General features: G+C 43.3%; 2 gene segments (V, D, J or C); one reads left to right on the forward strand and one right to left on the reverse strand.

Annotated features, from left to right (window-relative positions):
- Positions 1-4,912: 4,912 nt before the first annotated feature.
- On the reverse strand, positions 4,913-10,704 carry LOC115367348 (Ig kappa chain V-III region MOPC 63-like). The segment is given in 4 exon segments: positions 4,913-5,282; positions 6,710-6,744; positions 10,141-10,438; positions 10,653-10,704. Coding segments are annotated over 4 exon segments (714 nt in total).
- A 2,210-nt stretch (positions 10,705-12,914) lies between these two features.
- LOC115367934 (immunoglobulin kappa variable 4-1-like) lies at positions 12,915-13,432 on the forward strand. The segment is given in 2 exon segments: positions 12,915-12,966; positions 13,074-13,432. Coding segments are annotated over 2 exon segments (411 nt in total).
- The last annotated feature ends 3,821 nt before the right edge of the window (positions 13,433-17,253 follow it).

Genomic DNA, 17,253 nt, shown 5'->3' on the forward strand with positions numbered 1-17,253 from the left:
AAAAAGCGTCGTACAAAAACCTCCCTCAGTCAGACTGAACAGAAACTGAAGTGACTGCTGCAGCTGGAAGCTACTGCAGGGACTGATACAGTTCACTGAGGACACACACACACACACACACACACACACACACACGGTTGATTAGAACATATCTTGTTGATAGTGTCAGCGTCAGTTTTCCCTCTGAGCTTCAAACAGCCACCTCCCACCTCAACAAGCTGAAAGTTCCCCCAAATGAAGAGGACAGTTCCAGTGAAGAAGCCCAATCAGAAACATTCAAAGCACAACAACATGGAGCAAAGTGAGCTGCCCTGATGACGACCCCCAAACCACTGCTGAATGACAGCTTGAAGTCTCTGAAAGTCCATTTTCATGTCATAGTGGAATGAATGGAAACCAATGGCCGTAATAAAAGGGAGTAAAAATGATATGCGAGTTCTTAAATACCACGGCTTGCTTTGGGAAAAGAGCAGCAGGAACATGTTGAAGATTTGACACTGAACATTCAGAGTCACTGGGATGGTCCTTTAAGGCCTCATGTCTACTCATGAGAAGTTGAGTTCAACTGGCCAACTGTAATTGGCTGATCTGTGGTTCCAGCCGGGTAATGTCACCACCTGTTGTGCTTTGCAGCAGATGACATCCACTGCTCAAAAAGCCCACACTTGACCCCAATGTCTTGGCCAACTACAGCCCTATATCCAACCTCCCCTTCCTATTTAAGGTGCTGGAAAAGGTAGTGGCGGCCCAACTCCACAACCATCTCACATCCAACAGTCTTTATGAGAAGTTCCAGCCTGGTTTTCGCCCTGGCCACAGCACTGAAACCACTCTGGTCAGTGTGACAAACGACAAACGACTTGCTGATGACGGCTGATGCTGGCCCACCATCTCTCCTCATCCTCCTCGACCTCTCAGCAGCATTCGACACCATTGACCACCAGATTCTCCTACATTGCCTTCACTCCACCATTGGACTTTCTGACTCTGCCTTGTCCTGGTTCACATCATATCTTACTAACCGTACGGAACACGTCTCCCTGGGTGCAGCAAAGTCGGACACTCTCCCTGTCACCTGCGGTGTCCCCCAAGGATCTGTCCTTGGCCCCACCCTTTTCACCCTCTACATGCTCCCCCTTGGCAGTGTCATCAGCCGACATGGAATATCTTTCCATTGCTACGCTGATGACACCCAACTCTACCTCAAAACCGACCCCACCCCCTCTGCAGCCCTGTCATCATCCACACTTAACACCTGCCTCGAGGAGATAAAGGCGTGGATAACGGCTAACTTCCTTCAACTAAACAGTTCAAAGACTGAAGCCATTCTAGTTGGCACCCCACACCAGATCCGCTCATCAGCTGTCATCAGCATCACCTTTTCCAGTCTTGACATTCACCTCTCATCCTCTGTTACCAACCTGGGTGTGAGAATTGATCCTCACCTCACATTTGAGACTCACATTAAACACCTGTGCAAGACCTCCTTCTTTCACCTCAGGAACATTGCTAAACTCCGCCCCACGCTCACTCTGTCAGATGCTGAAAAGCTGGTCCACGCCTTTGTCTCCTCTAGGTTGGACTGAGATTGACCACTTCTCATTGGGATCCCCAGCAAGAACATCCAGCAGCGGCAGTATGTTCAAAACAGTGCAGCCAGGATCCTGATGCGTGTGCAGAAGCATGAGCACATTACACCCACCCTCAAATCACTCCACTGGCTCCCTGTTCAGCAAAGGATAGAGTATAAGGTCTCCCTACTGTCCCACCAGTGCCTCTATGGCACTGTCCCCCTTTACCTCAAGGAACTGCTTACCCCTCACTCCTCCACACGCCACCTCCGCTCTGGGCAAGCCAACCTCCTCAAACCTTCTAGGACCAGACTCCGAACGATGGGTGACCGTGCCTTCTGCTCCGCTGCTCCTAGTCTGTGGAATGCTCTTCCTGACCATCTAAGGGCACCACAGACTGTGGATGCTTTGAAGAAAGGCCTGAAAACCTTTTCAGTAAAGCATTTGGTTAGACTGTCTCCTACCCTAGCCCTCTGTGGCCTGTAAATATTGTCCAGCTGTTGTTTAGCGTTGTATTTTTAAACCATGTTGCTCTCCAGCCTCCTGTGCTTTTTTCTTGTTTTTCTTTTGCTTTTGTTAAGTTCCTACTAAGTACTATGTACTGTGTTTCTATCTTAGTTTAAATGCTGTATTAGTTTAAATGTTTTTATGCACTGTAAGCACTTTGAGATCATTTGTTTGATATAAAGCGCTACAAAAATTATTATTATTATAATTATTATTATTATTATCATTAGTATTATTGTTGTTACCATTATTATTATTATTATTATTATTATTGTTATTGTTATTGTTGTTGTTGTTACATCACCTGGAACCAGCCAATAGCATGTCACCGATTCAGTGTCCTGATGTCCGCCAGCAGATGTCAGGCCTCACACACATTTGGTTTTGGGGTTTGAAGACTTTAAGATTGATTTATTTTTTCTTTCCCTCATCTTTATCCACATTCTGCTCAAGTTAGTTTTCACTGAGCTCAGAATTTCAGGTTAAAAAGTGAAATGTACCAATCAGTATAGTATAACACAGTAAAGGAAGTAATGCTCTTTTCACTCTTTACTGACATGTAAGTTGTTGACTTTTCTCAGTTTGTCCACAATGTGTAACGAAAAGTGTAATAAAGCAGCTGTGAGTCAGACATCATGGTGAAAACAGGAAACAGGATTTAATGAATCAAATGATATTTAACATGTATGCAGAAATTGTGTTTTCCAACAATAATCAGTTTTGTTTCTCCACTGAAAGTCTAGAGAGCGACTGATTCATTGAAAACCTCATGGTTGTCTCGAAGACACGGCTCTCTCACTGTGAAAGGAATGACCTGACCGAAATTCATATATGTTTGTGAAAATTGGCTGATATAATTAAGTTTAAAATCTATCAAACTGTGTCACAATGACACAAAACAGAAGACATTCTTGAAGTAAACATGTCAAGCCAAATGTAAATATAAACTGTTGTTATTAAAATGTCAGTAAAGAGTCAATGGAGAATAATGTGTGTCCTTGTTGGAGTGGGTCAGAGCATTTCCATAGAGAGCCACTTTGCATCAGCAGCACCATGCTCCAGTGCTCTGGGAGAGTTTATAGTCCTGAGAGTTGAAGACTGGATGACTGACAGCTGTCCTTCATGACAACAGAAGCCCCAGAAATCCTCCTCATCCAAACATGACTTTGAGCTCCATCCTCATCTGGACTCTCCTCTGCTGCTGCTTGACAGGTAAAGTCCAGAGAATCAAAGTCCTCTCCTCTATGAAGATCCGTCCCTCTGAAATGAAGCGGAGAAAAGCATGACACTGCTTTGTGTTTTTGTCTGTGTGTCCTCAGAGTCCAGAGGCCAGGTCACAGTGACTCAGCCTGGAGCAGTGAGGGCTGCTCTGGGAGCCTCCGTCACCATCACATGTAAAACCAGCCCGAATGTTCATGTTTCTGGAAGCACCCACTATTTAGCCTGGTACCAACAGAGAGATGGAGAAACTCCTAAACTGCAAATTTACTATGCTAATACTCGAGCATCAGGGATTCCAGATCGTTTTACAGGCAGTGGATCAGGGAGTGACTTCACTCTGACCATCAGTGGAGTCCAGGTTGAAGATGCAGCAGTTTACTACTGTCAGAGTTTCCACTATATCAACAGTCAGTGGCTGTTCACACATTGAAAAAGCGTCGTACAAAAACCTCCCTCAGTCAGACTGAACAGAAACTGAAGTGACTGCTGCAGCTGGAAGCTACTGCAGGGACTGATACAGTTCACTGAGGACACGCACACTCACACTCACACACACACACACACACACACAGACCCTATCATCTTGTTCATAGTGTCAGTGTCAGTTTTCCCTCTGAGCTTCAAACAGCCACCTCCCACCTCAACAAGCTGAAAGTTCCCCCAAATGAAGAGGACAGTTCCAGTGAAGAAGCCCAATCAGAAACATGAAAAGCACAACAACATGGAGCAAAGTGAGCTGCCCTGATGCCGACCCCCAAACCACTGCTGAATGATCCAAACAGCTTATCCCCCACACGTCAACATCCATTCACTGACCACACAGCAAAACGTCACATACACATCAGTAACAATGTATGCTGAGGATAATACCAATAGTGCAGTAAAATGTCTGTTAAACAGATTACATGTTACATTAGTGTTGTGTCACTGTTCAGTGTGCTTATGGCTGTGGGATAAAAACTGTTCCAGGATCATGTGATGCATGTTTTGATGGATCTGTATCTTCTGCCAGATGGCAAAAGTTCAAAAAGGTGGTGGGCAGGGTGGAAAGGATCCTTGATTATTCTGTGTGACTTCTGCAAACAGCGTGAGGTGAAGATTAATAGTGTCATTCCTTTAAATTTAGGTAATTGTTCAAACATACTAGCACTCATTCCCATATGCTGATGATATTTTTTATTTTTATAATTGTGAATAATGAGAATGACACTTTGGCTATATCAGAGCAAGTTTCCTCCAGGAATAAAAGCAGTAACAAAGCACATGAAAGATGCTTGGCCTAATCACTACTATGCCTGGGAAGCATTATTCTGAATTAAATGAGGCTTTCCTGAAGTTTGACACCCTCATTTACATTTTGAAATCTTACAGTATGTGTGCCAGCTGAACCTAAAATCCACTCCTCCATCCCCGTGCTTTAATATCAGTGTTTATCAGGAAAAAGGACACAACTTATTTGTTAAAAAGATTTTTTTTATTATTATTTTAACATATATAGAGTATCTGCATTACAGCAAGAAAAATAAATGATTATTTAAAGATTTAATGAGTGAGAGAGAGAGAGAGAGAGAGAGAGAGAGAGATGAGGCAGAGTGCAGAGTGAGAGCAGCTGCAGAGTGAAACCAGTAGCAGAAGTCCCAGTGAGTCAGGTCAGTTACTGGGGACACTGGTCTCTCCTCAGTGTCTCGGTCTGCGGAGACTGGGAGCCCTGGGTGGCCTCACAGGTGACAGAGCCCAGCTTGCTCCACTGGTCTGCAGTGAGCCTCAGGGTGCTGCTCCAGCTGTAGAGGCCGTCCTTCTCCAGCACCCCGGGGCTCCTGCTCTGCTCCCAGCTGCTGCTGCTGCTGCTGCTGCCGTCCACCTTCCAGGCCAGCCTCCAGTCTGAGGGGAAGCCCTTGTTGGCCAGGCACATGAGCGTGGCCCTCCCCTGCTGCAGCTCCTCTCTGGAGGGGGGCAGCACCGTCAGGGTGGGAGGGGCGTCACCTAGGAGACACCAATCAGCTTAGAGGGCGGGAAATAAGCAGCTGGCAGTCAGTCAGCGGGCGGTTGGACACCTTTACTGTGTGAGAGTCCATTTTCCCCTTTAAGGACTTTCTGTCAGATGGTTTTTATGCTCCAGCAGTCACTCACTGACACCCTGTTTCACTTCCCTTTAAGAAGCCTCTCATGCACATCAGCACAGAAAGAGTCCTCATATGAACAAAAATACATCAATACACATAACAGATAAAAATAAAAAATTATTTGGCTGCTCCATAAAAATTATCACACATCAATAATGGCGTGTGTCCTTAAATATTTTAAAGAATAGAACTAAAATCTAATTTTTACAGTTTAAATAATTTACTGATTTGTCAGCATTAATTTTTTTTTTTTTTTTGTTAAAAGTCAAAGTCAATGCACAATACATTGTCTGTTTTAAAGAAATCTGAACAAGAGCATCTATAACTGAGATAAATGTTTGTTGAGCATTTTCAGCCATAATGATTTTCAAGCAACATTATTCTGTTCATCAAAACTGATTTCAGCCAGCAAACAAATTATTTTCATCCCATATGTGAAAAAAAATATGAGATGAAATTAAGAATGAGAAATTTGGCTACATTTTAAGATTTTAATCTTAATCCCCACTCTGTTCAAATTAGTTTTCATTCAGCTTCACATGTCATGTAAAAATACTAAATTAAAATCAATATGGTCAAACGGTCTGAAGGAACCAAAGCTTTGCATTCAACTGTTCTAACTTTGAAGCTGGTCAGTTTTAAACATTTTTCACAATTTATAATGAAAAGTCTAAAGAAGTACTGAGTCAAACTATGTGGTGAAGGAGAAACACAGGCAAGAAAAAACAGTGACTATAAGTGATGGAAATTAACAAAATCCATGTTAAAACCAACCACTAACACTCACACAGAAGAATAAAAGTAACCCAGCAGCAGTAACACATTACATGATATTTAATATTTGTGCAGAAACTTACTTCCAACATCCAGTCTGGTTCCTCCACCAAAAGTCCACCACAGTGATACAAACTCATTGAGCCGCCGTACAAAAACCTCTGACTGTAGAGAGACACGGCTCTCTCACTTTGTCAGAGAAAGCAACAACTACAAGTCCTCAAGATGCCACTTTAAAGAAATAATCTGGAATCAATGCTTTCTCTTCTGGTTGTAATGAACTTCATTTTAATAAACTTAAAATTTCCTCAAATTAAAGAAATTTAACCGATCATTTGGATTCAGTTTTTCAAAGTCTTCTCTGATTTCACTACTTTGAGATCACTGTTCGCTTAAAATCAGACATTAACATGAAAAGTCAAGTATGGCAGTTTGTTTCATGAAGTGCAAATAATATGAAAAAGTATATATTTTTCTCATGGATTGATAAGAACATGAAATAATTAAACTTACTTCCAACATCCAGTCTGGTTCCTCCACCAAAAGTGTACCACAGTGATACAAACTCATTGAGCCGCCGTACAAAAACCTCTGACTGTAGAGAGACACGGCTCTCTCACTTTGAAAACAACAAACTCACTGAGATCAGCCTCAGGTTTGAAAACTTAATAACAAATGACTGACATATCATCACTAGCCATCAAACTATGTCAAAAATTATCATTATTGATTACATATATTTTGAAAATATATTTAATTTTTTGGCAGTGAATTTTTTTTTCTTTACCAGTAACGTAAAACATGACAGTTAACATTTTTGGAGAAAACATGCATGTATCAACCGAAAACTACATATGACATAACTATGATCATTTTTAAAACTATAGCTTGAGGCTTGACAACCTGGGTTGCCATGGTAACTGTTGCCACAGAGCTAACCTGCTGCGGAGCAGGTTTTGTCCAGGCTCACTGATCCAAACGTGTAAACCATCCACCCATTCAGCTGCTTCCCTACAGGATCCCAGTGTGGACAAAAATGCTGCATTCAAATGAAAGTGTCAGTCGACCTGCCATACAGATTGTGCTGTTCACATGGAGACGTGTGTGCAGACCTGCAGAAGCACTTTGCTCTCCATCATTTGTCATATCAGAGATGGATGTTTTGGCAGCACTGTACGGCGCTGTATGCCTCCTTAACATCAGCAGACAGGAAGTCCAAGGTCTCATCCCCTCTAATGTTGCAGGTCACGTACTGGATGAAGTTCTTCAGGGTCTTGCAGCTTTTGACATGATTCAAATCTCCATTTATTATGAGGAGTGCTCTGGGATGCCGTGTCTGAAGGTCCGTGACGGTGGACTGAGTGACATCACCACTGCCGACGGTGAAACGTACACAAGTAAAACAATGGCGGCTGAAAACACCTGAGGCAGATAGTTTGGCCTCAACCCCACAGCCAGCAGCTGAACATCAGGCATACAGATGTTTCCATATCAACATGCTCTGGATTGGACCATTTGGAGCCCACTGGCAATAAAACAGGGCTTCTTGTAAACTTTGTGGTGTAACGTCTCGCCCTGCTTCCCTACATACATCTTTCTTTTTTCCTTCATTGTTTTATTGTTGAAATCCTTTCAGACAACTTGACTTCCTGCCCTGTGTGTGTTTGCTCCACTGTGATTATGCTGCCACGTCCTGATGAGTTTCACCTGTGTCCCATTACTTAGTGTATTTAGTCTCTGTGTTTCCTTTGCTTTGAGGCAGTCAGTCTTTGAATATTGTGTCAGTCACACCAGCTTTATCTGTACTGTGTTATTCTCTCAGTGTATTTTTGACCTGGCTTTAGTCATGGCCTTGCCAGACTCTGTTTCCCTGATGTTCTGCCTGTCAACCTGTGTGATGAACATCTGCAAGTAAACACTGTTGGCTGACTTTGCTGAGTCATGTAACTGAGTCCTTGCCTGCCATCAGTCTAGTCGCTATAAGGAAAATCCTGCTGACAAAAGGAATAGAAAATGAATATATATACAGTATAAGTAAAGATCAATGTAATCCCACAAATAAACCTATTTACTATGGCTTTTATTGTTTATATCCCTGTTTTTGTATTGCTGCTTGTCATACTGTATTTATATTTTCAATGTCCTAGTCCTTGATGAATTACTTTTCCTGCTGCAGTGATCTAATTTTGCTTCAGGGATCAATATTTTTATCCTATTTAACCGTATCTGGATCTGTCCATACGACATGTGATGTCTTTCATATGAACCCGCTCATGAATATATTAGAAAAACCTGGTTTGATGGAGCAAGTTGACAATGACCCTCACACTCCAGAGGCCTGTATCATGAAGCGGGATTGTTAGCGAGATAACTTCAGGCTCAACTCCGGATTTTCTGTATCACAAAGCTGGTTCACCTCTGATCGGGATAGAAAACCTGTCCTAATCCTTTCCTGAATGCTAGCCTGCTCCAGGACAGGCTAACTTTCAGGATAGGATTGAATCCTACATAAAGCACCGCCCCCTGGCCAATCAGCTGTATGCCAAACCGTGGCCTGTCCAATCATTGAGGATCCCGGAGAGCATTACGGCGTGAAAGGATTTTCCTTGACCGATGAAACACGTTAGATTTTGCCGACAACTCTCTGTATGAGAGAGAGGCTGTGATGCTGATGTGAAGCAGCACTTCAGCCTGGCTAACAGCTGCCTGCTATACACAGCTGACACTCTGTAGGAGAGGAAAACACACATGAGAGATCATTAAAGGAAATTTGATAATTAAAAGCATTTTTAGAGGCGTTTCACAACATTTTAGGGACATTTAAAATGGCACAATAAATTTGCTCTAAATATTTTTGGGGGGCAAATTATTCCTGTGTGAGAGAATGGGCCTGATTGGCAGCTGAGGGGTTACACCCGGGGGAATTCAACTATATCGGTCATACACGCAACACATCTGTGCAGTACAGTGCAGTGCAGTGCAGTGCATGGGTTTCAGCGTCAGATGTGGACTTGAGCCACTGATGTGTAATTTGCGCATTTATGCAGTTGGCAACTCGTTGCCAAGCATTCCGCCTTCTCTTGGCGGCAGCCGCGGTGTTCGATTTAGTGTGTAAATGTTGTTTTCCTCCTCATACTTTTACAGTAGGCTATAATACGCTGCTCCTCCGCCGTGACATACGCTGTGCTTTTTCCCCTTGTGGTTCATGTTTGTGATTGGTCTGCTGCCTCAGACTCCGCCCCTTATACGTGCGCGTTCACGGCTCTTGATGAGGCAAACCTGGATCGAATGAGCGAGTTTATAACCAGCGTCGTGATACCGGTTATCCCTGATCACCAGGATCTCGATTAGTGTAGTCGGATAGGTCTGGCGAATCCAGCGAAAACTAAGCTTGCTTCGTGATACAGGCCTCTGGTTTGCTGTGATCATGTTTCTTAGGTTTTGTGAGGCCAGCTGACGAGACGAGTTTGACTGATTGAACAAGAATCAACATCTCTCCTTCAAAGCTGATATCAAATTAAACTCACAGGAAGAAGCTGACATCACATCTGTGTTAGGGTTAGGTTTTACTAAAGAATACTTTGTATGTCTGAACTTAAATATAGTTTCCAACCTGTGCAATTCAGCGCCACAAAAACATTTTTGGGGGTATCTGTAGATCCAATGAGTTGAAAAACACGCAGGTTGTTTGAAGAACTAACATAGAATGTGTAAATGCTTTTAACATTAAAAAAAATAAATACTTTGTTCATTTGATAAAAGTTTTGTGCACCGTGTATGGGTTATTTTCTGATGTCTGAAAAGTATTTCTGAATAGAAAAACAAATAAAAGAGTAAAACGCGACATTTGACGTTAAATTACACACTCCACTTCTGTTCACCTCTGACAGATCAGTTCCTCTCCAGCTGAGGGAGGTTTTTGTAAGATGTTGTTTCACTGTGTGAACGGTGTGCTGCTACCCTGTTGACAGTAGTAAACTCCTGAATCTTCAGCCTTGACTCCACTGATGGTCAGAGTGAAGTCAGTCCCAGATCCACTTCCACTAAAACGACTTGAAACTCCAGACTGAAGGTTTGTAGCACCATATATCAGGAGTTTAGGAGCTTCTCCAGGTTTCTGAAGGTACCAGGCGAGATAGCTACGAACACTTGTACTGGTTTTACATCTGATAGAGACAGTCTGTCCTGGACTAACAGACTGAGATCCAGGAGACTGAGTCAGAGTGATTTCTCCTGATGAATCTGGAAAATATCCAAAAGAGCAGAAGGGTTATTGAGACAAATACAGCTTGGAGAAAGATGATGAATATGAAAACAGAAGAGGAGGATTTCTTTAACATGGAGAACAGATGGAAGAAGGTGAATGCTGCTGGTCTCAGTGTTTCTCCATCACAGCAGAAGATGATTGTGGTAAAGCTGGTTGCATCCTGAAGCCAAGTTTTCAGAAGAGTCTCACCCTGAACAAGGAGCCCCAGGGTGCCCAGCAGGAGAATGTGTGACATCATCATTGTGCTGCCAGCGTGTCAGTGGCTGTGAAAGGCCTGGACAGCCACTGATCAACACTGGCCTCTTAACGGGTGGAGAGCAGAGAGGCAGGACACATATGCAAACACACACAACTATTTGAATGATCCTCCAGGGAACAGCGGACCCCCAAAACCTTGCTGAGAAGATAGAGGTGACTGTGAATAACAAAGGTCTTTCACATCTGAGCAACAACAGAGAAAAACTGCTGAAGACAAGTGACTCATGACGAGGATAATGTGTTGAGAAACACCATGGTGAGAAGCTGGAATAGTGACTCCAATGCTGAAGGAACGGCTGGAGAAGCAGCTTGATTTAGGACGTGGAGGATTTGCCGTCAGTGTGAATGGAACCAGGGGCAGGTAGCTAGGTGAGCGCTTTCTGAGCTGAAAAGCAGATCAGAAAGAGCAGGAATCTCAGATCTTTAAAGGGAGAGGCAGTTTGCCAGGCTTTCAAATGGACTGAGAGATGGATACATCTGATGAATAAACATGAGGTCGGTGGGTTTGATTGGTCATTTCAGAGAGAAGACCAGAACATTGTGAGGAGAACAACAGGTGGAATATGCAGGGGGAAGCAGACAGGTGGAAGTCTATGGTTGAGGCTCTGAATATGGAAGATGTGAGAAAAGTGAAGGAGGCCAGCAGAAACTTGGCTTGAGTGTGTGGGCGTTATGTGGGTGGTGTCAACCTCAGGGAATAATGTTGATAGAAATGGAGAGAAGAAGCAGTGTTGAGAGAAAGATGATGGGAAGGCAAAACGGACTCCTGATGTTGGAGGCCTCTATAGAGCAGAGACATTTTGGGCCGTCTGGATGAGGCTTGGAGCAGCAGTCAGCTGCTTGGAGAAGAAGCTGATGCTCCTGAAGCATCAGGCTTTAAGGACTTTGGGCTCTAGTTTCGCAGACCAGGCGAGGCGGGGGCGTAGCGCAGATGCGCTTCGCCAACTGGGTGTGGCCAGGCGGATTTTCCAAGTTTGGCACGCCGTTCTCGGTGGCGCAAGTACTCCGCCGTCCCTCCTACCGGCGGAGGGGAGGAGAGAAGGCATGGAGTGGGTTTGACACAGCCGATTCACATTTAACCAATCAAATGAGCCCCTGTCCTTGCCTTTAAAATGCGCTGCGTGAAGGCGTAATGAAAGTTTACACAGCTGACATGGAGGTCTATTGCCGCAGGCGGAGCGGAGCTCAGGAGACAGGCGCGGAGCGGAGACCGGCGAGCAGTGCGGACACGTCACCAAAACCTCACAGGCAGGCTTCTGGAATGTCAGACACATGAATGATGCAATAAATACCGAAAAAAACACTATTCAATGCTACGATCACAATCAGCACAAACATACCGTTTGTGCTGATTGTGAGGTTTTGGTAATGTGAGGCAGGCAGCCAAACTTCCACTGCGCCGGCTCCGCTCCGCCTTGCGCTGAAAGTAGACGTGGTTTCAGACGGCGAGCTTTTGGCGCACCTCGGCGAAGCCTTTTGGCACGAAACTGTCACTGCGCCAAGCCGAATCTGTCGGCACCTCCCCCCGCTACGCCGCCACTCCCATCTCGGCGCAAGTCCGCCTGCGAAACTTGGAAACTGTCCGCCTCTGCAGCTTCGCCGGTCGAAACTAGCTCTGCGCGGGGTTCGCCTCACTGCGCCACCCCGCGCTGCGCCGGGAAACTAGAGCCCTTTCTGTCAGATGGTTTTTATGCTCCAGCAGTCACTCACTCACTCACACACTGTTTCACTTCCCTTTAAGAAGCCTCTCATGCACATAAACATGATATAAGCTGAAAACCTTTACATTACACTTGAAATAAATAGAGCAAATAGTTGAAGATATTTAAAAATGTTCCTTTCTACATCAGTTAATATATAGTACTTTATTTCAAAAAGTGGGGCAAAAATAGAGGAAAATCAGATTTTTAACACATTTTAAAGTACTTTTTTTTAATTTCTTGAAAGAAATGTTAGTAGAAGTACATTAATATAGTAGTTGTTTTGCAGAAGTCTGGATAAAGAACATCCTGATGAGAGTAATGTGTGTCCCTGTTGGAGTGGGTCAGAGCATTTCCATAGAGAGCCACTTTGCATCAGCAGCACCATGCTCCAGTGCTCTGGGAGAGTTTATAGTCCTGAGAGTTGAAGACTGGATGACTGACAGCTGTCCTTCATGACAACAGAAGCCCCAGAAATCCTCCTCATCCAAACATGACTTTGAGCTCCATCCTCATCTGGACTCTCCTCTGCTGCTGCTTGACAGGTAAAGTCCAGAGAATCAAAGTCCTCTCCTCTATGAAGATCCGTCCCTTTGAAATGAAGCGGAGAAAAGCATGACGCTGCTTTGTGTTTTTGTCTGTGTGTCCTCAGAGTCCAGAGGCCAGGTCACAGTGACTCAGCCTGGAGCAGTGAGGGCTGCTCTGGGAGCCTCCGTCACCATCACATGTAAAACCAGCCAGGATGTTTATGTTGATACTGACTTTGATGATGACGGTAATGAAGTTAATATAGACCTTCTATCTTGGTACCAACAGAGAGATGGAGAAGCTCCTAAGCTGCTCATTTACTATGTTAATACTCGAGAATCAGGTATTCCAGGTCGTTTTACAGGCAGTGGATCAGGGAGTGACTTCACTCTGACCATCAGTGGAGTCCAGGCTGAAGATGCAGCAGTTTACTACTGTCAGAGTTACCATTATATCAACAGTCAGCGTCTGTTCACACAGTGAAAAAGTGCCGTACAAAAACCTCCCTCAGTCAGACTGAACAGAAACTGAAGTGACTGCTGCAGCTGGAAGCTACTGCAGGGACTGATACAGTTCACTGAGGACACACACACACACACACACACACACACACGGTTGATGAGAACATATCATCTTGTTGATAGTGTCAGTGTCAGTTTTCCCTCTGAGCTTCAAACAGCCACCTCCCACCTCAACAAGCTGAAAGTTTCCCCAAATGAAGAGGACAGTTCCAGTGAAGAAGCCCAATCAGAAACATTAAAAGCACAACAACATGGAGCAAAGTGAGCTGCCCTGATGCCGACCCAGTTGTTGACATTTTAGTTTACGTCAGTACTTGAGCCCTGTGTAGAAGAGACGTGCATATTTTAGTTTCTCATGGGTCAAAACCAGAGATCAAAGTCATGTTATATTGCTTTATGCTGATGATATCCTCCTGTTTTTTTGTCATCCTGAAATTCATTTCCCCAGTTTTCCAGGTGTATAATAAAGATCTCAGCATATTTTCTGAAGACACAACAACCTGCAGTAAACCAGAAGTCTGTCAAGTGACAGACTTTTAGTGACAAGTAATCACTGTGCATGTTTGAACAACACAACTTATCAGGATTTAAAAGTGATTTTTACAAATAAAAAAGCTTACTTTAAATAGTGAGAGATATCAAAATAAAAATAATAAATTAATCATAAAAACATAATAACATAATAACAGAATTTTTATTGTTTAATCTAGAGAACGCTGCATTATACAAAAGGTAAATTAAATTGAAAACATAATTCTTGAAACATTTTTAGAATCATCAAAATACATATATATCATCAACATGAAACATGGAATATGAAGTTAGTCACATTATCGTGAGGTTATTAAAATTAATCAATTGATGAACATCCTGATGAGAGTAATATGTGTCCCTGTTGGAGTGGGTCAGAGCATTTCCATAGAGAGCCACTTTGCATCAGCAGCACCATGCTCCAGTGCTCTGGGAGAGTTTATAGTCCTGAGAGTTGAAGACTGGATGACTGACAGCTGTCCTTCATGACAACAGAAGCCCCAGAAATCCTCTTCATCCAAACATGACTTTGAGCTCCATCCTTATCTGGACTCTCCTCTGCTTCACTCAGGGTGAGGAAAATCATTTTTCTGTGATGTGAAAATCATTTGGAGTGCAGCTGAGTTTCACCTCAACATCTCATGTCCAGTGTTTCTTCTCTCTCTTCAGGGTCTTTTGGACAAAATATTGTCTTGACTCAGCCAGCAGCCAAATCAGTCCAGATTGGTCAAACTGTCTCTACTGACTGTAAGGCCAATCCAACAGTTACTCACTACTCTGGCCCAAAGTATTACCTGGCTTGGTAGCAACAGAAACCTGGAGAAGCTCCTAAAGCACTGATCTATGTAACATCAGTTAGGTTATCAGGAATTTCCTCAAGATTCACTGGAAGTGGAGGAGGAAATGGAGTCGACTTCACTCTGACCGTCAGTGGAGTCCAGGCTGAAGATGCAGCAGTTTACTACTGTCAGAGTCTCCACATTATCAACAGTAAAGCTCTGTTCACACAGTGAAAAAGCGTCAGTCAGACTGAACAGAAACTGAAGTGACTGCTGCAGCTGGAAGCTACTGCAGGGACTGATACAGTTCACTGAGGACACACACACACACACACACACACACACACACAGATGCACACACATCACACACAAAGTACACAAGGACACACAAAGGACTGGATTGGTAGTGAGAATTTAGAATTATTTTCTTCTCCAGATTGCTGGAGGATGACATCAAGCACAACAAACAAAAGCTGAAGATGAACACAGAGAAGTTTCTGCTTCTTTGTGAGCCTTCTAGCACAATTTGAAAGGTTTTCAACAAAAAAGGAGTGGAGACCAATAGAATTTAAGAAAAGTGAGTGACCTTTCCCCACATAGCTGCCCCTTGTGAGGCGTCCCTGTGGATCACCTGGTAGAGCTTGTACTTCATATTGTTATTGCAGTGGTCTGGGTTTGATTCTGGCTCAGGCCCTATGCTGCATGTCCTTCCCTGCTATCCTTCTGGATACCAGGTAACCATTACCAAATCAAATACTTCAAACACGGACACTTGGATTACTTTCAAAAGGATCAGTGATTTTAGATTGGTTCAGATACACCTTAAAACAATCTTAATCAACTAAGATTTCAGGTACAAGGTAACGCCGTCCTGAGGGCATTAAACATAATTCCTGACTGAGAATGTGGTGAGGATGACTTATGACCTGTCTGGCTTTCTGGACTACTCCTTTTTTTCCCCACAGGGAGCTCAGGTCTGTCAGCTGAGCTCCAATGATCTTGGAACAGACTTTGATAATGCTGCTGAGGCTATTCTTCTGCTTCACAGACAATCCAAAAAAACAAGCAGATAAAAGAAAATGTTAGCAGACATTAAATAAACAAATGATAAAAATGACATAAAATGCTCTTAGAAATATTAATAGAATTAATTTTCCTCAACAAGTAGATCCTTTGTTGACCCTGTTTAAGAATAGACTCCTTTTTTTTCATCAAACTTGTGGCTGGAGTCAAACATGGTTCCCAAGTACTTGCATGTCTCCACAATTTCCACATTTTCCCCAAGGATGATGTTGGTTACAGGATGAGGACGGTTCCTCCTGAAGTCGATGATTGACTCCTTAGTTTTTGTCATCACACCATTTCACAAATGAAGATAATGTGCAGCCATGGTCTGATTGGGCCCCCTGAAGAAGAGATAGTGGGGCCGTGTCATCAGAAAATTTTACAAGGTGGCTGTCCACATGGGAGGACCTGCAGCTGTCAGTGTACATAATAAATACCAGAGGAGAAAGGACACAGCTTTGTGGAGAACCTGTATTTGAAGTGATAATGTTGGACATATGACCATTCACAAATACTTATTGGATTCTAAAGATAAAGCAACAATAAAATCTGATCTGGTAGATAAAAGTAAGAATCAAGATGTTCAATTAAAATATGAGGCTGCATCTTATTAAAAGCTGAAGATTTATTTGTAAAGCTTCTTTGACTGTCAGTACAGTACAGAGAACTATGCAACAGCATTTAAAATGAAATAAACTAGAATAAACAAACTTGTAATAAATGTATAGTTACACTTTCACCAAAATTCACACAGAGATACAAGTAAATTCACATACATGCACTTGATCAGCATAATAATCTTGTAATCTCACAATCTCACGTACATGAGGATCATTTAGTCAACACTGAGCACTGAGGTGGAAACATCACGGTATGATGTGGACATCTACACCTCACTGACTGTGTGTGTGTGTGTGTGTGTGTGTGTGTGTGTGTGTGTGTGTGTGTTTGCATATGTGTCCTGCCTCTCTGCTCGCCACCCGTTAAGAGGCCAGTGTTGATCAGCGGCTGTCCAGGCCTTTCAGAGCCACTGACACACCGGCAGCACAATGATGATGTCACACATTCTCCTGCTGGGCACCCTGGGGCTCCTTGTTCAGGGTGAGACTCTCTTCTGAAAACTTGGCTTCAGGATGCAACCAGCTTTACCACAATCATCTTCTGCTGTGATGGAGAAACACTGAGACCAGCAGCATTCACCTTCTTCCATCTGTTCTCCATGTTAAAGAAATCCTCCTCTTCTGTTTTCATATTCATCATCTTTCTCCAAGCTGTATTTGTCTCAATAACCCTTCTGCTCTTTTGGATATTTTCCAGATTCATCAGGAGAAATCACTCTGACTCAGTCACCTGGATCTCAGTCTGTTAGTCCAGGACAGACTGTCTCTATCAGATGTAAAGTCAGTAC

This window comes from Myripristis murdjan, chromosome 11 (genome assembly GCF_902150065.1).
Source record: "Myripristis murdjan chromosome 11, fMyrMur1.1, whole genome shotgun sequence".
In the NCBI taxonomy this organism is placed as follows: Eukaryota; Metazoa; Chordata; class Actinopteri; order Holocentriformes; family Holocentridae; genus Myripristis; species Myripristis murdjan.